At 40.5% G+C, this 22,761-nt stretch overlaps 2 protein-coding genes across 2 annotated transcripts in view; both read right to left on the reverse strand.

The window, feature by feature from the left end:
* Positions 1-240: 240 nt before the first annotated feature.
* Positions 241-18,549, reverse strand: pfas (phosphoribosylformylglycinamidine synthase). The gene is made up of 29 exons (XM_017688440.2): positions 18,418-18,549; positions 17,167-17,294; positions 16,619-16,754; positions 15,975-16,080; positions 14,885-15,077; positions 13,627-13,732; positions 13,190-13,330; positions 12,902-13,026; positions 11,908-12,036; positions 11,663-11,794; positions 11,377-11,505; positions 11,126-11,199; positions 10,804-10,960; positions 10,577-10,638; positions 10,328-10,489; positions 10,005-10,109; positions 8,980-9,111; positions 8,396-8,626; positions 8,074-8,254; positions 7,723-7,806; positions 6,569-6,724; positions 6,333-6,452; positions 6,092-6,237; positions 5,092-5,299; positions 4,885-4,976; positions 4,572-4,686; positions 3,807-3,953; positions 3,095-3,235; positions 241-1,947 (listed from the first exon to the last, which is right to left on the reverse strand). The coding sequence occupies exons 2-29, from the start codon at positions 17,288-17,290 to the stop codon at positions 1,610-1,612; spliced, it is 3,972 nt and encodes a 1,323-aa protein (XP_017543929.1). The 5' UTR covers positions 17,291-17,294; positions 18,418-18,549; the 3' UTR covers positions 241-1,609.
* A 2,233-nt stretch (positions 18,550-20,782) lies between these two features.
* The window catches only part of ipo13 (importin 13), a 55,953-nt gene continuing 53,974 nt past the window's right edge, over positions 20,783-22,761 (reverse strand). Inside the window, exon 21 of the mRNA XM_017688450.2 lies at positions 20,783-22,406. Within this exon, the coding sequence (XP_017543939.1) occupies positions 22,310-22,406 (97 nt within the window). The 3' untranslated portion in view covers positions 20,783-22,309. The remainder of the gene's footprint in view (positions 22,407-22,761) is intronic.

A 22,761-nucleotide genomic window follows, 5' to 3' on the forward strand; every position in this document is an offset into this window, starting at 1 on the left:
AAACCTATAAAACAGAATTTTGTCTTGTTGGTTTTAGGTACGAAGCACCTCAAGGACCTGACACACACTTACTCATATTTAGCAGGCTGAGGATTCTCCACAAGGGGGTGCTATTAGCACTGAAGTAAATTCTGGTGTTTTATAATAGTAGTGCTTCACATCACTGACACAGTGTGTCCTTGTTTTGACATTTTATACAGTAAAACAAAGACACTTCATACATCACACACAACAAAACGATCTTTGAATTTGTACCAAAAGTTTATTTGATATGTTTGCCTTTTTAGTAGTGTTTAGTTAAAATGTAAGCCTCATCTGAAATGTCTAACAGGATGACTGAGAAACATATCATCATACAACCATCCTGCAAGTCACATCCTCATCTTTATTTACTTAGCTTTGATCTGGCACAGTCTTCATTCCTGTTACCCTTGCTAACAAAGACCACTGCCATCATTGTGTAGGTCTAGAGCTAGATTGCACTCACAATGAACACAATTTTCAAGAATTGCTGCTATTGTGCTCTGTGCTAAAGAAAATGGTTCCAACCCTGTTATGTGTTGTACTACATACATTTGTCTTCTGTATGTCACTAGATTTTCTGAAATGCAACCTTGTTAAGAAGTCAAAATATGAAGTTTGCTACAAGTTAACACTGCTGTGCACTGAACTGACATCATAAGACTGGCCAAATCACCAAAACACACCACAGAAACCAGCAACCTTCATCAAATGTAGCAGATAAGTTATCAGTTAAGATTATCTATTGTTATTAAATAACAGTGGTGAAGTTTAAAGCTAGACTTATTTTCATGTGACAATTTTAAAATGTTAATTTTTGACTCCTTAACAACCTCAAAACTCAGAGGAACCAGGCACATGTAGATCAAAATGTATCAGCTTTTAACCTTTCTGTTCAGAACAGTGCAATAGTGACAGTTTGTGAAAATCCCACTCACTTTTGTCATAAAGAAATCCAGTTGAAACCCAGAGTTGCTGGGCATGATGCCACCTTTAGACTGACATGGCTTCACAGGTATACACCTTCAGCAAAACCAGGATTTGTCTACTGCTGCCATGCTTCTAATTCTACACCTAGAAGCTACTGTCATCTAATAATGTATGACATCAAGCGCCCTCTACAGTAATTTTAAGAAAAAGTAGCCTAGTAAGCAAAGAAAGCACCAACAACTCATATAGACATACTCGAAATGCAGATGAATAGAAGCTGAAAGTTTCCACTTTTTTGGATAGCTGTATGAGGCTGTAACACTGATGGTAACATTTTTAACTATTTAAAAACATATCCAAGACATTTTGGTCCTCATGACTTGATATAGTGCAAGTCACATTTAAGTAAAACAAATCTCATACAGTTAGGTTTTGGCTAAATGCCATGACATCATTCATATTTGTTCTACCTGAAATGAAGTAACACACAGTAAAACATATTATTTATGCCTTTGTTAGATCATTTTTATGGGTGTAAAAACACAGCCTTGTGCACTATGTAAACTTTAGAACACTCTCTCTCAAACCACCATACAAAAGAGTTGGCTGGTCACAGAGCACTTTCTTAGATGTAACAGTACAGCAGGCCCAGTCAAGTTCACTGCAACGGTGAGAAACGCTCTCTTTCTCTAGTGGTCTGACACCAGGCAGCAGCATTGTGGAACATGCGGATCCAAGGTGAAGGCTCCAGAGAGGCCCTGAGGGGTGCAGGGGCCCAGGCCCACTGCCAGCCCAGCACAGCACGCTCCGGGTGGGGCATCATGGCCAGGTGACGGCCGTCAGCTGAACAGATGCCTGCTATGCCCAACGCAGACCCATTGGGGTTCATGGGGTAGGTCTCTGTGGGGGCTCCTGAGTCATCAATGTAGCGCAGGGGTGCCAGAGAATCACTTATGAGCCTGTCCTGGGCCTCAGTAGAGCAGAACTGCATCAGACCTGAGCAGGAAAGGTGATGATTACAGTAAGCTCTGCTTCATTAAGGGGTACCATAGATGCAGCTATACTGAAAGATGTGTAGTAGGAAATGAGACTTGAGTTTCTTGTTTGTTAGATCAGATTTTAATATCTGAACAGCCCAGTGGATCCCAACCCTGGTATCAGAACATTCCTGTCCTGCATATTTTGGGGTTTACACTAGTGCTTTTAACCCACTTAATCTATCTAACAATCTCATTAAGGCTCATTATTCATGTGGGTGTGTTAAAGTGGGGAAAACACTAAAACTGCAATGCAGAAGTTTTCCAAAAATGAAGTTGAGAATTACTGGAACAGGCTATTTTTAATGTGAGCCAAACTAAACTTCACCTTAAAAGGCCACATTAACAACAAATCTATTTTTTACCATTTAAACCTGGAAAAGGACGACAAAAATGTAGAATTTTGAAAACTTTAAAACAAGAAAATGTATAACAAGCACAAAAAGTCACTATTCAAACATGAGTCAATTCCTGATCATACTTAATGTACAAAAAGGTCAGATTTTTTTTAATATGTACAATCACTTCCACTGCAGCTCTTGTTCAGAAGACTTTCAGGTGGATTTGATCTACTCATAAGAAGATTTTCCATAAACTTCTGGCACCAGTTCGAGTGCATGGTGCTATTTAAGGGAAAAATTGACATAAGAATAATAAGAAAGTCTGACATTCATGCCCTTAAATTGCTATGTTGATAACATAATTGATGATGAAACATTTGTAGTAAATTAGAAATCACCAATACTCTCATACTCTTAGACTCCACTGTATATTACAGGTTACTTAATGAAAAATGACTTGCAATGATTAGCTTTCAGTTTACAATCGACATGATAGTAATATTTATATGAATTTGCCACAAGGCTTTAGTGTTCGATATGTTTCAATTAAGCAATTTTATCTTTTTAACAAATGTTATATGTGAGTGGATCAAATGTTACTAATATTAAAGCTTTGATATGGTGTTCAAATGATTATATGAGGATGTAAATGCATGCATGACGTTAAACAGTGTTTCACATAAAAATGAGTCGATCCATTCATGTCATGAAACACTGTCAAAGTGACCCTTTACTGGTCATTTTTAGTGTGAACAGAAGACTCACCTTCTCCATGGGCAACCCACACACCCAGAGCAGATCCCTCCATGCCCTTCAGCATGACAGATGGAGAGGGCAAAATACCCACACTGACAAACCGAGACTCAAACCGCCCTGATTTATTATGGGTCAGCGACACCTCTGAGCCTGAGAGAGAGAGTGAGAGATATAGATAGAGGGGAGAGGGATTAAAAGTGAGAGAGCACACAAATAGGCAAGAGAAAGAGGCAAAAGAAAAAGAGGGAGGGAAAAGGGGAAACGGCAAGCTATTAAATTATTGAAAGTAATGTATGAAATGACCTTTATGAATGTCTCATCACGAGAGTGTCACAGCACTGCGCATACTAATGCATAATTTAACACCTACTTAAAGGAGTGCTCAAAGGAACAGCATCTTCAGCATCAGCAGTTCAGCATCTTTAAACCTGACCTCTGTGAACCAGTTTAGCATATTATTGATTACCTCAGATAATAATTTCTCTGTACTTGATTAAAGAACAGAAAACCTGTTCATGCTGCTTATAACAGAAGTCAATGGGACAACTTTTAGGCACCACCTTATTGGTTCAAGTCAACAGAATTTCTTGCATCAATAATCAGTAACGTGATAAGATGCAGCAGATAGAAATCAGGTTGAAAAACACTGGAGTGTTCTTTTAAAATGCTGACATGACCACTGGCACATTCCTTCATGTAACCTTTAATTCTGTTTTCTCACCTCCATCCCGTGCTTCACCCACCCAGCCCAGCAGAGCCAGAAGCTGGCAGCCGTTACACACCCCCAGACTCAGGGTGTCATCACGATGGCGGAAACGCTCAAACTCCTCTCGGGCACGTGGGTTAAAGGTCACAGTGGCTGCCCAGCCTAATGAGAAAAGCAAGACAGTTTGACAAACAATACGCAATCATCTGAAGACAATGTAGAGAAGGCTAATGTTCTTGCATGAATGACTAAATTGAGCTACAACCTGAAACAGCTCTACAAACATGTAACCAAATGGCCTAACGGCCAATCACAGCAGCCTGATATGACTACTAATACTAATAACTACAACTGTAAACTGAACAATGCCTGTTAAAGTGAAACTTTTAATACTTAAAGATCATACATGCGTTAACAACAGTTAAAAGATTAATTATGGTTTTAAAAAGATTGCTTATGCGATAAACTAATGAATTAACTCTGTTTCTCCAGAATGCACAACCCAGACATATTTGTATAAAAGCCTTCGCCAATGTAACCTGTTACACAAACAGTGATGAATAAAGAGTTAAACGCCAAGTATATATTTACCACGTGTTGGATGTTGCACTCTAAAACTTAAATGCAGTTAATTTGTGTTTTAAATAAACTTATAAATAAAGCTATCACTATGTCAATATGTGTGTTGACACATGCCCCTTTATGATGTGGTATGAATCTTTTGAACACAGACCTAGTGGTGAGTGTGCGTTTCTCTGTGTAAGGTTCACATTGATTCACCTTTGGCTGATCCAAGCACATCAGCATAACTGAAACCACCCACAAACACCACAGCTCGGAAAGGGTCAAGGGTTGTGGCTCCAGAGCACAAGTCCTGCATTGTTACATCCCATACCTGCAGATATACACACAATGTCCAGTCACTGGATTTTACCCTTAAACATACATAAAGAGACACCTTTAGAAACTGTTGTGGAGCTGCAGTAATACGAATTTGTAAGTAAATCTGCAATAAGTACAAATACATTTTATGTTGTAATAATTTGTGTTTGGGCTCAGTTACATGCAGTGTTTTGTGTCAGTGTTTATCTACCTCAAATCCAGCCATAAACAAAGCCACAGCCATCTCTCGATCTCCATTGCTGCCTTCCTCTCGGACCACTGCAACACGAGGCTTCTGCCCAGCTGTGCAACAACATGAGTACATCATATTTAATTTGACTTCTAGAGGTAAACAATCTATCAATGAGCTGTTGTTTGCAGTTGAACTTAGCAGTGGCTTCACTTTTACTCAACTAACCCAGCTCTGTAAATATGGGTGTTGGGGCAGGGTCGAAGGTCAGTTTAAAGTATGGCTGGGAGCGAGTGGCTAGCCCCTTTTCTTCTTGTTGCACACAGAGTGGATTGGCCTGCATATGCTCCAACTGGAAGCTTGTGCTTTCCCACAACGCCCTGAGAGTGGGCAGACGCTCGTTCAGGACCTCCTGTCCACGCAGGCTCACCCTGACCTGGAGAAGAACAATATCAACATAACTATCATTAGTCCAATTTATTTGTCCTCATCAGACTTTGTTATTAACATAAACACCTTCTCAATACTTCAAATTGTAAGTAATTACTCAACATTTTAAAATTCAGGTAAGATAAATTTTCATCCCACCTTGGTCATGGCCAATTCCACCTGCTATCACATGATGCTACCAAGCTGGGAGGGTTGGCAAATGCTTACTTATGTCATGTGATGTCAGCCACCACATCTTTTCCAACTGCTGCTATTGCAATGTCATTAGACAGCTGAACGTGCTTGAAGGAGAACGCTAACTGCCAATTTTGTTAAGTCAGCTACTAGAGTCCACAGGTTGGCTAGTATCTATGGGGGATGGGAGAGGGCCACCCTGGCCACCTTGAGAGAGTGAGGCCAACTTTGCTGTCTTGGATTCCTGGCCACAGATGGCTTAGGCACCTAACCAGTTGTGACATTCGGGATCCTGCAGATATAATTCTTTTTTTTGGCAGTTGTTTTGACTTTAACCCCCTCAACTTCAGGCTTATTACTCATTATCTATCTAATAATGCACCCTCCAGTAGTTACAATACATTATGCAGCTGCTAAAAAATAGGTCATGTAAGTGTAAATAAATTTCAGTAAGGCCCTTACAGTTTAAGAGAGCTTAAAAAAAAAGAACACACTTTTAAAAACAAAATGACTGACTTTGAAATTGCAAGCTTAGACCATCCATCTAAATTCAGTCAAAGACCTAGGCCTGCAGAAGTGCAGAGAGGTTTTCGTAACACCTCACCTTAGAGTCGGGTCCAAAACCGGAGGTAGTGCCAATCCTGTGGCAGACAAGTCCAGCATCTGTGTAACGCTGACACACACTGACTGCGTTACTCTCACACACCTCTAACACCAGACCCAACTCCTCTGAGAACAGAGCCTCCAACACTGAGACAGAGAGAGGGACAGACAGGTGCTTATTTAATGCTACTGAAGTGAGTCTTAAGTTTCATATATTCATGTTTGAATCATCTTATACGAACCTCCAACCCCTTCAAATGGCAAGTTCACTTCTAGCCCACGATTCCCTGCAAAAGCCATCTCCAGAAGACAAGAAATGAGACCTCCATCACTGACATCATGTCCTGCGCTCAGTAGACGGTCTACAAGACAGACAGGCATCACTAGATTTACCACTGTAAAAACTAGAAGAACAAAACTGACACTGAAATAAAAACAAACCTGGGCTATAGAGAATATATCCTTAGTTATTACTCACCCTTAATGAGCGTCTGTGTGGTGTTGAAGCAGGCAGAGAGCAAGTCAGGATGATCCAGGTCAGGGCTGCAGTCTCCCAGCTGACCATAACACTGAGCTAGTGCAGAGCCACCCAGCCTGTATTTACCCGCACTCACTGGAACGTACAGCAACACACCTGACAGATGACAGAGTCAAGTGTTTTATATTCTTTTTTTCCCCCGTTCATACACACAGATCGCCAAAAAAAATGAAAACATATAGAAACTCTTTTATAGCCTCTTTGCTCTCAACTTAAAAGATAAAAAGCTCAAACATCTAGGAACATGAAATGAAGTCTATTTGGGTAGTGAACATTGTGATTTTGTGTGTGTGACTGTGTTAGTTTAACCATTTACAAAGCTCTCATTCAGAAATTCCAATATATACCACTACCATTCATTTCCCATTTATCAGTAATACTTCATTAAATAAAATCAGCAGATGGAATTTCACAAATCGATGTAATGACTGGAGAGAACAGATCATTCAGGAACTAAATCAGTGCTGTTGTAACTGTATTCATCTAATCAAGATATCAAAAAAAATGTTTTTTTTAATTTATCTCGGTTATTGCTGAGATAAATAGTTTATAAACAAATATCTCAGCTGTATAACCTCGGCAAAACAATATAATTCATCTTGAAGAACATAAGGAGACAAAGATCTCATTCACAAGACGACTCAGATAGTGTATTAACATGTTTTCTAGAGTGCACTTACAGAAAGTTGTTAAAAGAATACAACAGAATTTTTCAGCCTAATCTTCATTGGCCACAAATGATTTCCTACTTGAACCAGAACACAAAACTCATTGACTCAGAAACCAATGGAAGAGCATTTTAGGCATAATGGGTTTTCTGCATATAAGCACACATAGATTTCCTGTTTTTACCAAATCACTTTTTATTTTAAACTAATCACAAGTCTGCAGTAACAACGGATTTGACAGATGCAGCACACAGATAAAGCTGAAAATGCTTAGTCTGAAAAAGCCCACTTTCTTTAATATACTAAGAAAGTACAGAGGGAGAGAGATTCATTCATTTATTCATTCTATCCAAGATCACTAGGCCCGGTAGCCAGAGCTCTCTTCTGAAGAGCTCATGCATGGAGTCCTCGCCATGTAAGACTAACCTTTGCCCTGTGGGTCATCCAGGTCAGGGGTGACAGTAGCAGTGATATCAGGACACACAGCGTACACAGAAATCACCAGAGAGCCTGAGAAAGTGTGCACACATATAAGTACAGTGTTGGGCAAAATAAAGCAGTCATGACTGAAGACAGAATACATTGTCCTAAACGTCTCCAGGCCATCATTATTCATATTACTCATTACTGTCCTAAATGTATTCATTATCCTATTACATTTTACATATTAATGGCCTTGGTGTTGGATTATATCCAACAATATATTGGTGTAATGGTGAGGTGTCCACATACTTTTGGCCATAGAGTATACATTCACTCACTCATGCACATACCCACCTGGTGCCTTAATGGTTTCTCCGCTGACACGAGCTGCCATGCTAAGGGAGTCCTTTCCTCCATCCACAGCCACGCCTAGTCGGCCCATGACCTTGCACATGGCCTGACACGCCTCCCAGAGACACGCCCCCTCACCTGGCAACTTCGCTGCCCACATCCAGTTCCCACTGCACTTCACATCCTAAGAGAAACCAGACACATACAGTTTGAGTTATCAGCAGACATATTAATCAGGCATTCAATATATTAGCCTTATTGTCTCCCAGTGTGTGTTTAAATTATGCATTAGCATTATTAATATTATTATTCTTCAATTACTTACCTTGAGAGCAGTGACTTGGGCAAACACCAGATTAGTGAGGGCCTCTCCCACAGCCATTCGAGCACCTGCTGCTGGGGAAACCAGGCCTTTGATTGGCTGCTCCCCAATTGCTGTGGCAGCACCCTGGAGACTGAAGGGGGACAGGGCAACCACGGCCACATCAGCTAATGGGGTGTGGAGAGGTCCTACACACTGCTGCTGTGCAATCAATCCAGTCACAGAGCGATCCACCTGACAAGAAAAGTGGATAAGCACTTAATGGATAAATATGCTTAAATACCTGTGTTTTCAAAGCACTGCAGTACTGGAAGCCTCAGTGGACTGTTGTACCTTTTATTTCTAGCCTTTTATTTCAGTAGCATCTCATCACTGTTAGAACAAAACCTCGTATCTCCATAATGTTAACTTTACAGGAAAAGTCAAAGTCAAAAACAGCATTATTTTAAAAAGTGGAAAACAAATGCATATACAGTTTTGCTCTGACAGCGATGATATCTTGCTTTGTGCCATTTGTTTAATGGGAAATAACCTTGTCTTCATTGTTTTCACAAGCAATCATGTTGTGCAAATGTGACCTTGTTTACCTTGTTGGTGAGGTAGCGTTTGCTGGCCACTGCAGGCAGTTTAAGGACTCTCTCTAGAGCTGGTAGAACAGACAGGTCTGCAGGGAAAGAAAGAGGTTGCAGAGAGGATGCTAGACAGTCCAGCACAAATTCCTACAGAGAGGGAGAGAGAGGTTATTAAATAAATGTGTAGGATGTAAAACAGTGTAAAAGCTGGAGAAAACCGATGAACAATTGAATAAATTGATGATTTATCATTCAAATAATACTTAACGTAACGTAAATATCCAAAAACAGCCACCAGAGGGAGCTCCTGAACTAATCTTCATTTCATGGATTTAAAAACACAAGAATTTAATAATAATAATAATAATAAAAATAATAATAATAATTCTTCATAATGGTGGAGCTCAAAGTGCTTTACAGAGAAGTGACAAAGCTTAACAATAACAGAAGATATGACTATTCGACTGAAATCATATAAGGCTGACTGATCAAACGGATTAAATATGATTTCAAATGTTTCTTAAAAGTGAGCACTGAGCTAGACTCTCTAATAGAAGGCGGAATTGAGTTCCACAGATTAGAAGCATAACTAAAAAAAAGTCTCTCCCCGTATTGTGTATTTTACGGAAGGTATTTGCAGAAGGCCAGTATCTGCCAATCAAAGATCTCATGCAGGAACACAGACATTGTGCGATGTAAGCGGTGCTTTAAGGTTATTTAGAGAAAAATCTATCCTAAAAGATACAGATTAGCATGTATTGTTACATTTATTCCAATGTCATTTGATGTTTTTAAAAACATTCACATATTTATTATCTAGATAAACGGTTTTCAAGAATTTGCTTGGGTGACTGGCACAGTACTGTACTTGAGTATGTTTAAACATTGATAATGTTTGATTTTCACTCAAGTATATTTTTTGGTTCCATACTTTTGATTTTAATATGATCTCCATAATTTCACAGAAGTACAAATTCTCTGTACTTTTTATGTCAATGTTTACAAAGGGTACAGTGTTCGAGTTCAAGGCTCCTTCTCACCTTTTGAGGCATTTTCCCCAACACCCAATCCAGCACCAGATCCACAGGGCACCGCCCACCGCCCACTCCATCACCTTGGTTAGACAAATCATCCACAAGAACAATCTGAAAGCAACAAACGTGAATATTGTTTGCGGTAGTAACTGGGAACAGATGCTAACACAAGGAGTTCACCATCAAGCAGCAGGTCACACTCACAAACCCATAACCAGTTAAACTGTGAGCATGTTCCTTCTGTTTAACACATGTAAATCTGTAAATGCACCCAACTTGAGGAAAGTTGTACTACAATAACTCTGGAGATCTAAAGTGTTCAAACTCACCTTGCCATCACCTGTAATTTTGCCCACAAAGTCGACGGGGCATTTCTCCCTCTGACACACCTTCTCCAGGAAACTCCGGTCAGACGGGCGGAGCAAGAGAGCATTACTCTCCTGATACTCTGCCCCCCACAGCTCTAGAACACTGAGAGTTGGGTCTCCTCTCTGCATGATAAAAAGGACAGACGTCGTGAATATTTCAGCTTAGCTTGTCTTCACACTGTGTAACAATGTCCTTACATAAAAGCTCACCTTAAACTTGCTGGTGTAGATGACAGCTCCAGCAGGCTCACTCAGCTCCTTCAACACGTTCCCTATATTACAGCACAAATTCACTCTCTTAAATACTATGACGTATTAAAGATTTCATATGTTTACTAAGTGCATTAACGTTAACTACGAACGTGACAAAGTGCCTACAGCATCACTGTTTAAACAAAAGTCAACACTGAATCCACATATCACACGTTAACTGTTACCATTTCCTCCAGCACCCTGATCATGGATGCTACAGATGGGGTTCCCTGATGCTCTCTCCAGACATGCCCTGAGAGCCCGATTCATTTTCTGTTCCATCTCAGCATCTCCTCTCTGCACTGCACCCAGATCCCGCTCACTGGAGTTATCACCTTGCACCTTGCACAAACACAAAAAACACAAACAGACGCATCATACATCAGACATTTCACCTTAACCATCACTTTTAACAAAGCAATAAGCAATGCAGGTCAGCAAGTAGCCCTGGGAGTTTCTATCGAATGACTAAATGTCAATGAAACAGGAAATTAAGTCTGTATCCACCTGTACAGAAGATGCAGCTCCTCCTCCTACACCAATCCTGTACACAGGACCTCCTATTTTTACCACCTCCATCCCTAATCCACAAAAAAAACAGAAATTCAGAGGACAGGAGTAACATCCATTTAAACAGAAGCAAGTTCTCTTATTAGTCACAGTGCTATTTATTTAATGAACATGTTCTGGGCTGCAAGAATGAAATCATACGGAATTAATTTTCGACTATAATGATCCATGTTGTGCTTTTTCCCTACCTGGCTCCGCCTCCTCTTTCTTCACATGATTACTCTCAATTGAGCCAAGTCCACCACTGAACATGATTGGCTTGATCCATTCCCGGCGCTCTCCATTGGCCAATCGCATTCCAAAAGATCTGGCAAAGCCTTTACCGACACAAAAAAAAAAAAAAAAAAAAAAAAAAAAAAATCACCATTTAAGACAACAATAAAAGTAAACAGCTAAAAAATGTGCACATATTTTGAATTCAACAGAATGTTTCTGCTAATGCATGGGACACAAACAAGAAAGAAAGCACTGTACCTGCCAGCACTGGCTCTCCAAATTTGTTACCATAGTCTGATGCTCCATCACTGGCTTCGACAGCCACTTGCAGAGGAGGAGCAAAGCTGGAGGGGTACTCCCAATCAGCCTCCTCCCATGGGAGGGTATAACCTACAAACAATAATAAGTAAACAAATATAGAAAGACTTTTTAAGACCTTTGATTCTTCAAAATTCCAATTCTCAATTAAGGTACAACAAATGCATTCTGAAAGCCACACCAACCTGGAATGTGGAGGTTACCAAAGCAGTACCCAGCAGTGCCAGCGATCACATGACCTCCCCTGCCAGCACTCTGCACATCTCTGATTCGCCCACCAGTACCTGTAGTAGCCCCACTGAAGGGAGCAACACCTGTGTAGAACCCAACGCATATTATCAGCAAAACACAACATGAGCATCTACAAAGTTTTCTAGCTTACATCTGCCTTTTTCATATCAGAATTCAGAATTAAGGCCTCTCTCAAATAAATTTTTACAGTGATTTTTAATGCTGTGAAATCTACACATCTGATCAAGGAACAATCTTAATTATATATCTTTAAATAAATTGGTTAATCGTCAAATCATCATAGATTTCATACACAATGTAAAAACCGCATTTATATACACATGTAGACATTTAGAACCTGCTTTGCATTTTTTTTTTTTTTTTACAATTACGGCTTGTTTTTCTCAGAGGTCATAAAATGTTAATTGCACCTGTTTTGTAAAAAGGTCCCTTACGTGAACTATGAATTTTTATCCTATTTTGTTGGAATATATTTTAATGAAAATGTCTAATATGAGGTTTGAAGGTGCAAATTAATATCTATGAATGTAATTTAATGGGGCAGCTGTACATGACTGATATCAAGTCAAATTCGCAGCTGTGCTTTCGACGCCTTGCCATTTTTGTGGAGAATTCACAGCGCGGGGTGGGGGGTGGTTGTTAACACATCGTTGCTCATTAGCAGCTTAACACAAAGTCACAACATTTCAGATACAGGGTCACCAGTGTCTTAGAGCAACAGGGCAAGCTGTTTTATTTGATATACATTATTTTAAAATATCAGTCATTTTTTATTCCACCAGTGGAACAGCCACTAGGGGGTATACAGAAAGAGTTAAGCGTTAGATAGCGTACGTGTTAAGCATATAAAAAATTTTATTTTAGTGATGAAAGGGAGTTTAATATCTTCTGAAGAAGATAAAAGTGTAAATGTGCTCATGCTCTGACCGGTGGGGAAGTTGTGAGTTTCTGCAGTGAAGATGACATGTCTGGTGCTGCGTCTGGTCTCATAGCAGCTGGCCTGCACAGGATCAGTAGGGAACATACACTCCAGCTCCATGCCTTTAATGCCACTGCACACACACATACATACACACACAAGACAAGTTGCACTTTCTACGACAATGACTTTAATGCCACAGTGACTCTGTGATATGCCAAACCATGCAGTGTGCAAGCGGCATGCAAGTAGCAAGCTTACTAGCATAGACACACTACCGCTTCCACCCTGCTCACCTGCTGTTGTCACAGAACTTGATCACGTTGTTCTGGTTGCTATGCTGCTGGGTGCCCATAATGAGGCTGAAGAGGGTGTCCTTCTGCTCCTGCCCATCAATCACCATCCGCCCCCGAAAGAACCAGTGGCGACTGTGCTCACTGCAGGCAAGACCACAGAAGGGCAACACAATATTACACTTTTTGGACTCTATATCCATTTAAATAATACTGTGTTTCTCCAGTCAAATCTGTATGCAGCATAGGGCCCTTTACCACACACAATAATTTAAACATGTTTCTATGTGCTTCAGCACCAATTTTGCATCAGTTGGAAATTATTTTTTACATTGTTAAAAGATTTTATACTACAGATGCGACACAGAGGTTAGACAATTCCTACAAATGTGAAAGGAATACACCAAACAGAAATAATGACTAAACATTCACACACTCACCTATTGGATTGGGCAAGGTCAAAGCATTCTACACTGGTGGGGTTTCTCTTCACCCTCTGGAACAATGCTGTGTAGTAGTCCAGATCCCAGGAATCAAATGCCAAACCTGTTCACACATGTACAGACACATTATAAACCCATGTTAAAAACGTAGTAACAGTTCAAATATTAGCAGCAAGCAGTAAGAAAACAATGGCATGTACTGCTTTTGGTTCTAGGTTCAGGATGGGACAAAGCTACTTTCAATATGACAGATGGGTTCATAAATCAAATTCACAAAGTTATGTCTTCTAAATATGCAGTCAGCATTGAGTGTGCTATCCTATGAGGACAAGAAACAGATGGTTATACATGTGAGAGACACAAGGTAACAGACTCATGCCAAACCTGACTGGTTAAATAGTGCTGAAAGCTTATATGATAATCTTATATCTTATATGATAATCTTATATATGCAAACCTAGTACGGTGGTATGGCCAAAACATTGCATCATGATGTAATTAACATTTTTGGCATAAATATTTTTCTCTAACACTAGCACTGCAGGTACAGCAAGAACAGTGCTAAAAGTCATGAAATTCAGTTCTGAAGTTCTACAAGGTTTTTGCTGAAATGTTCCATTTAAACTTGAATAGAACAGGAGTTACATTATGCCACCTGGACAGGCGCTTGAATGTAACTGCTGTGCCACTTGAGGCAGTCAGACGCTGCTGGAATTCGAAAAATATCACAGTTATCACAGCATCAGCGGGTCCATAGCTCGTTTTGCACAAAAGGCCCTGACCGCAGCGTAGTCTTAGGCAGTTGACAAAGTCAGGCAGCTTCTCAGGCTGTACAAGAAACAGAAGGGTGCCAATTATTGTCCATGTTTGGCTAAAACTGCTTTTACACTGAATGCAAAAAATTCACTGCTGCACCTTCAAGCACGTTATTTTCAACAGGACGCCAACGCAGAGTCCTCCTTTTTCAAATCCTTATCACATTCATTCACTCCCTCTCTCACTGTCTCACTCAGACACACACACACACACACAGATCCCATGACCTATTAAACTAAAACAGCACTCGTCCTGTGACTTCTTCACATCATGAGCGCCGTGTGATCCTAATTTGTCTCACTACTCTCAAGCAGAACTCTGGCTCTTGAGCCTGGTGAGATGTATTAGTGAAAAGATGCCAAAAAAAAAAAAAAAAAAAAAAACTCAGAGGAAAATGGACCAAAAAAATTAAGCTTTCCAGTGAATCCACAGCGCTTACCCAGGTCATCATTGGCCTTCTCCAGGGCAGCACGACCTTTCCCCAAAATGTCAACCTCAAACACTTTCTGTGGCTGGACATCCACAGAGAATGACGTGATGGGCTTCGGGTAGATGCACTCTGTCATACTGTCATACAAGAGACCAATCAGCTTCTCCATTTCTCCATCCTTTCTTGGTCCATTCTGTCCACCCTTTGACAAGAAAAGCACAGGACCATCTTAAAAAGGGTGAAAAATCAGCCACTGGGAGTGTTTCAAATAACAACAGACTGTAAAACCTTGTTTAGACAGTTCACTTTAGATAATTTCTAGATTCTTAATGTACTATAATCCAACATCAATAAAAATATAGAAATTATTTATTTAATTAATTAAATGTAATACTCATGCTAATGCTAACCTTACCTCCAACCCAAAACCTAAATTCAACTCTAACTCTAACTTGCTTCTAGTGCTAGTCCTAATCCTAACCCTGTTGAGAAACAACCAAATCTCACTAGGTATGGGTGTTAATAATTGGAGCAACTGTTGACAATCCACAAGGAACTATTGTCTAAAGTGGGGTCAAAGACAAACACAAGACCTCACTTGGGTGTCAGTTCTGTCTTAATTTATTAGCAGTTCTTAAAGGAGAATTCCACCATCCCCCCAAAAAAATGTCAGTTTCTTACTTTTTATTTACTACATGCAAAACTCTGCCATGAAGGGATTTTTAACAGTATGTTTTGTTTCAGGCATCACTCATCCATCCATCCATTCTCTAAGCCGCTTCTCACTCAGGGTCGGCATCATTCAACATATTCATAATCATGTATTAACTTTGTATGAAATGGCTTTTAAAGGCTTAAAACCCCTTTTTCTCTTGTAAATCACTTTGCTTGCCTTTCTTCACATTTTAATCATTATATTATGCAGAAAGTCTGAGAAAAAGAAAACGGTGACATTACCCTTTAAGGACAACTGATGACTCAGTATTCAGGTAAGGCCTCAATAATAAGACTCATGTGATGAATGATGGGGTAAAGGAAAGTTAATCTGAGGCTGGGTGACAGTAATAAAGCTCTCTGGAAGTGTGATGGTTCACCAGACCTTGATTATGTGTCTGCGGGACAACTCCACTCTGGTCACCTGCTTCAGGCCAGCACTCTGGCAGATGGACACTGCATTTGTGGACCAGGCAGTGGAAAAATTCAGCCTACAGGGAAACATTAATAAAGATAATGATATCTACAAACAGGGATCTGAACTGGGAAGTAGTTTAAAGCAATAGCTTGGTGAAAAATTCAATGTGCACAGTTTTTCCCCCTAGCGGAGAAAGTTTTTTTTAGTTTTGCACTAATGCAGCTAATGCAGGTAATGCAGCTCTACCAAGTAATGGAAGCTGATGTTGACCAACTAGCATTGTGCAAACTGCATAATTAAGTCATCACACACTTAACTAAACCATGACAAGTTGTCGCTAATAGACTTGGTTTCTAATACTACATGCCACACCTTTATCTATAAAAATGGACAAACATAAACAAAAACAGCAGTATCTACAACCCGTAAGTCCGAATTTTATCCATACTTGTATCCGCTTTAACAGACAACAGTATGAGAAACATATTTTTCACCAAACTATGTTTTATCAAGTCTGCAGTGAGGACTATAGTATCCGCACTGCTGCCGATGTGAGAAGCATTACATTTGAACCTTTTCTAATATGTTAAAGCAGGGAAGTCTTTATGTACCTGGGGCCAATCTCCACCAGAGTCTCTGCTGGTGATGCTATTTTGAGAGTGGGCTCGTCAGACAGAGCTGCAGAGTGAGGAGGATTAAACAACCAGCACAGGACGTCCTTCTGCTCTTTACTCAGAGAATCAGCATCTGAGAGCGAAAGGGAGAGACAGAAAAAGAAAAATGTGTGAGAGAGTGAGAGAGAGAGAGAGAAGAAAGGAAAAAAAGAGAAATGAAGGGGAGAGATAATAGAAAAAAGAAAGAAAAAACAAAAAGAGGCAAAGTTAAATAGAGAAACAGAAAAGAGGACAGGAGGAGAGAGAGATGTATTTGTGTGTGAATGAGAGCGAGAGGGAGACAGACTGCTGAGTATACTGCAGATCCTTATTTGCGAATTACTTTCTTTCAATTATGCAATCTACCAACCCTTTTATTGTCACTGAAGACGCCGGCCTCATTCAATACACTGTCAGATTCATTTCGACCAGAAACATTTATAGAAATCATTGGGGGGGCAGAAAAGTCTTTAAACAAACATCAGCTTCATCCTGCCATCTCTCACCGTTCAGCTCAACATTGTAGCAGTGCTCAGTCGTTACGGTGACCTGCGGATACAGCTGTTTGACCCTCCTCAGGGTCCGCCCCCCCTCGGACTCTTCTCTCCGGTAGAACCGCAACACAGTCATGATCCTGGGAGAGAGAAACAGACAGAGACGGGTTAAGAAGACAATAACGTCACTACTTTCACCTATGGCAATATGCTATTGGGATAAATCACATCTTGATATGCTTTCCTGAGCATAACCTGAATATCACCAGTACTTCCACACTGAAAAACTGCATGCAGCACGAGAAAGAGGAGATTCGGATCAATTAAACTAACAAGCCTTTACTGTAACTGGATAAACTTCAGTTTGAGTTAATTTATTTTTACCCACTGTTTTTCAGACCCACTAAATATTGTGAGATATATTGCATATAATTAGAATGTCTAAGTATCACAATGTTATATTTTTCCATACTGCCCACCTTTACTTTCACCACTGAATTTTCCTCTGTATAAATTTTTGGGTTGCTCAATATTGACACTGCAGCCCCACTGTCTTAGTTACAGCCCCCTGTCCTCACCGACTGACTGATCAGAGATACTGTGACTGTGACCAATATCAAGATAACAAACCCTGCAGTGAATGTTCTGTGGAAAAGAACAGATCAATTTATGAATAGTTACATAAACCGTTATTCACATAAAGTTTAAATCACATTAATAAATCAGTTCAGACCACAATCTCCTACAAGAGAAGAATGCAAAGTGTCCAAAAACCGTGTAGAAGAAATGAAATGAGACTGAAGGCAACTTCTGCTTAACTGTTTGTTTAACTGTTGCATCACAAGACGCTCAGCCCAGTCAGGAGCGTTTAGTTAAGCGATAAGAGCTTCAGACCTGAGAGGAATCTGCCTTTTCGTAACTCAAGTCACACACAACAGCCAATTAGATTAAAGCGCACATGCAGCTTCGGCTTTAATACACGCGCTACAGCAAAACAGCGAAGAAAGTCGTTATACAAAATCTCTGAGGCGATGTAAAGTCTCTCTACTCCATACTGACCAGATAAAACTATCACACAGAGGCAAACAAGGCGGCTTGAACTCTTACACTCCAGAGTAAGGGTTGTAGGTTAAGGCAGCTAACTTGGTTAGCCGGAGTGCAGGGCAAAGTTTCACGCTTTGATAAATAAAGGAAAGCTGCTCGAGGCTTTTAAGAACTGTTCTTATACCGCTGTGGCAAAAAATGACGACCGAAGCGCCTCACCTTCCAGTCGCTCGGGGTCTGTTTGAGGCTCTCGGTTCTCCTCCTGCAGAGCGGAGCAGCTCCTGACAGACGGAGCCGGACACGCGTGCGGAGGACAAGCGCCAACCTCCTACCCAGAGCGAAACCGCGCCTCCGTGCGCATGCGCAGCACCTACTGGCGCCGCCAACTTTCTTCACGTTATAACGCAAGTCAGTGGAACTTCTGTCCAAGCTATTTTGGCCAGTTTCTTTTGGTCCATTCATCATGAAATTTACACACAATGTATACACACACACACACACACACACACACACACACACACACACACACACACACACACACACACATATATATATATATATATATATATATATATATATACATATATATATATACACATATATACATATATATATACACATGTGTCCTGTGACTTTTGACTCACCCTGTATATACACACACATACACAACCCCAATTCCAGTGAAGTTGGGACGTTGTGTAAAACATAAATAAAAACAGAATACAATGATTTGCAAATCCTTTTCAATCTATATTCAATTGAACACACTACAAAGACAAGATATTTAATGTTCAAATGGATAAACTTTATTGTTTTTTGCAAATATTCACTCATTTTGAATTTGATGTCTGCAACACGTTCCAAAGAAGTTGGGACAAGGGCAACAAAAGACAGGGAAAGTTGAGGCATGCTCAAAAAACGTAGCGTAGTGTCCAGAGGATGGAGACAGGCACTACCAGGAGACAGGCCAGTACACCAGAAGACATGGAGGAGGCCGTAGGAGGGCAACAACCCAGCAGCAGGACCGTTACCTCCGCCTTTGTGCAAGGAGGGACAGGAGGAGCACTGCCAGAGCCCTGCAAAATGACCTCCAGCAGGCCACAAATGTGCATGTGTCTGCACAAACGGTTAGAAACCGACTCCATGAGGATTGTATGAGGGCCCAACATCAACAGATGGGGGTTGTGCTCACAGCCCAACAAAGTGCAGGACGCTTGGCATTTACCAGAGAACACCAGGATTGGCAAATTCGCCACTGGCGCCCTGTGCTCTTCACAGATGAAAGCAGGTTCACACTGAGCACATGTGACAGACGTGATGGAGTCTGGGGACACCGTGGAGAGCGATCTGCTGCCTGCAACATCCTTCAGCATGACCGGTTTGGCAGTGGGTCAGAAATGGTGTGGGGTGGCATTTCTTTGGAGGGCCGCACAGCCCTCCATGTGCTCGTCCAGAGGTAGCCTGACTGCCATTAGGTACCGAGATGAGATCCTCAGACCCCTTGTGAGAGATATGTTGGTTTGGTTGGCCCTGGGTTCCTCCTACTGCAGGACAATGCTAGACCTCATGTGGCTGGAGTGTGTCAGCAGTTCCTGCAAGATGAAAGCATTGAAGCTATGGACTGGCCGCCCGTTCCCCAGACCTGAATCTGATTGAGCACATCTGGGACATCATGTCTCGCTCCATCCACCAACGCCACGTTGCACCACAGACTGTCCAGGAGTTGGCGGATGCTTTAGTCCATTTCTGGGAGGAGATCCCTCAGGAGACCATCCGCCACCTCATCAGGACCAAGCCCAGGTGTTGTAGGGAGGTCATACAGGCACGTGGAGGCCACAAAAAATACTGAGCATCATTTTGACTTGTTTTAAGGACATTACATCAAAGTTGGATCAGCCTGTAGTGTGTTTTTCCACTTTAATTTTGTGTGTGACTCCAAATCCAGGTCTCCATGAAGACATTTGATTTCCATTGATGATTTTTGTGTGATTTTGTTGTCATTACATCCAACTTTGTACAGAACAATATATATATATATACACACACACACACACACACACACTTGGCATTTGCCAGAGAACACCAGGATTGGCATATTAGCCACTGGTGCCCTGTGCTATATATATATATATATATATATATATATATATATATATATATATATATATATATATATATATATAAATAAATATATATATATATAAATAAAAAATACATATATAAATAAAAAATACATATATATATATATATATATATATATATATATATATATATATATATATATATATATATATATATATATAAATATAAATAAAATTTATCTTTCTTTGGGTAGGTAGGTCTTACCCATCACTCAGCATGCTACCCGTTAGCCTATTTAACAGTATTGGCTGTTATTGTTCCCCTGGAATCGTGATGACCTGTCCAGTGACGTGTTGGGGCGGATCGAAAAGATGCAATGTACATGTACACGTGTCCCTGTTGAATAAGATATTGAGGATTTAACTATATGCTGTATTTACTTACAGATACTATCCTTTTTACACTCCTATGGCTTAAATTCAAGACACAGAGACGAGTCAAGTGATGCCATCTTAGATATATTTAATAAATTAAAACAAGGTACAAAAGAAGAAAAAAAAAAAAAGTCATGTACACGTCACCCCCTCTATCTTCCCCTCCCTTACTCTAGACGTATCCACCACCGGTAAACAAATGCAGGGTGGGAGAGAATCCTCACCTGCTGAATGCTCACAACACATTCACTTGCTGCATGCCCGAATCCCCCCGCCCAAAATTTTAAAACACACATGCTACATGTTTGCAGGCAGCGGCCGGGCAGTAGACAGGGAAAGAGAGAGAGGTCTGGCCACAGCAGCGTCCTTTTCAGGGGCCTCGAACAGCAAAAACAAGGGGACTTTGTAGTAAGGGTTTGTGTTCAGTTCCTCATAAGTGCACTCGAAAGTCTATAGAGGCTGCAATTAGGACAAGCCCTCACACACAGGTGTACAAAGGCACATGCGCATTGGTGTGCGCACACACATATGCAAAAGGACCGCTTACATTTCTAAAACATAAAACATTTTCTGCTTGTCGTTACAGTGTTGGGTGTACAGCTCACAGTTACAGACGTGACCACTTCTCTTTCTTCACGGATGCTCTGGAAACTATGCAAATTCTGAAAAAGACACAAGGAACATTCACAGGTACATTTTTCACAGCCATCCTGGGCTCCCAGCAGCTCTCCACAGTGGACACCATAAGCAGAGTAGAGAAATGCATCTTCTTCCTTGACTGTAACTGTCTGATCAGCAACGTCAGATGTTTGTAGAGTAAAATTGTGTTGTTTTTAACATCAGTTCTTACCAGCCCAATATGTGCTGCTAATTTCACATATCAAAAATAATTCATCACAAAAAAAAAAAAAAAAAAAATTCTAAGACACATGACAAGATTCACAACGTTTTGGCAGAATGTGAGTGGGGGTAGTTAGGTAGATTATATAGATATATATATAAAGCCACATAGGAAAAAAAAAAGATCATTCTTCGTTGGTCCCTCTCTCTGTCAGTAGCAGTAGCTATAAGGACTCACACCTCCTGTGGTTTGCTAGATATATAAGTGTTTATATATAGATTTATATATGTGTATATACTCATTTAGCTTTCAGTATCTCTAAATTTAAAAATAAAACATTTAACTACCACTTTGTTCGTACATCTGCAAATTGTCACAAGGAAAACAGCCTAAGAGCCACGGAAGATCGAGAACGTGAAAAAGGGGAGGTGACTGTTTACAATCCACATGCTGCAAGGGTGAAGGTGGGGAGAAGAGGGAGGAGAGGGGATTTATATGAAATCTTTCGCTGCTCAAAACAGGCAGCTCTGGCCACCTTTCAGAGGGCCCAAAACAGCCTTGTGAAAGCTGAATGGAAAGGAAAGAGAAGAAGAAAGATCAAAAAAGAGGCAGAGCGCCCTCCTCAGGTCCTTACAGTGCATGCTCTGAACATCTGTTTGTCAGGCTGTCTCTCTAGCATTGCTCATGTCTGTGTTGAGTTTCCGGTGGGGGCTGCTTGGAATTGTAGTTTTGGATCACTTTGGACTTGGGCTGTTCAGTACTCTGCTGCGTATTCTGTACCATGCAGCCCCCGGCACACTAGAGTGAACTCTTTAACTATGTCCTTCACACGGCGCTTATTCACTCGTTCCCTGTGTGAAGAAGAGAAAGCAAGAATGAGAGTGAGCGCAAGAGAGCGCGAGCAATTCTAAAATTAGGGTTGGGATAATAGCAAAGTTGAAAAATCTGTGAATCAAGACCAAATTATCAATATCATTATTTTCATAACCTCTGGTTTATTACTGCTACATATTCATTATATCTAAGACAGCTTCCATTTCCACCAGAAGGTGCAACAAAGTCTTAACACCTTTTCAAACTAAGTTTAATTCTGTTTAATTACACCAACAACCACAAACGCACAATATTGGGCTAATACCAAATGTCTGTATCTATGAATTGCAATGCTTTTTTATTTAATAAAAATAAAAAATATCACTTTGCCAA

The sequence above is a fragment of the Pygocentrus nattereri genome, chromosome 4 (genome assembly GCF_015220715.1).
Source record: "Pygocentrus nattereri isolate fPygNat1 chromosome 4, fPygNat1.pri, whole genome shotgun sequence".
In the NCBI taxonomy this organism is placed as follows: domain Eukaryota; kingdom Metazoa; phylum Chordata; class Actinopteri; order Characiformes; family Serrasalmidae; genus Pygocentrus; species Pygocentrus nattereri.

Bases quoted from the DNA above. Each gene is read 5' to 3' on its own strand.
- pfas (XM_017688440.2), bottom strand. From the start codon at position 17,290: ATGACTGTGTTGCGGTTCTACCGGAGAGAAGAGTCCGAGGGGGGGCGG. The intron at 5,300-6,091 runs GTGAGGTGTTAC...GTTCTTCTCCAG, and splicing joins GTTTTGGACCCGACTCTAAG to GTCAGGGTGAGCCTGCGTGG. The intron at 4,687-4,884 runs GTAGATAAACAC...GTATATCTGCAG, and splicing joins TGTTTATGGCTGGATTTGAG to GTATGGGATGTAACAATGCA.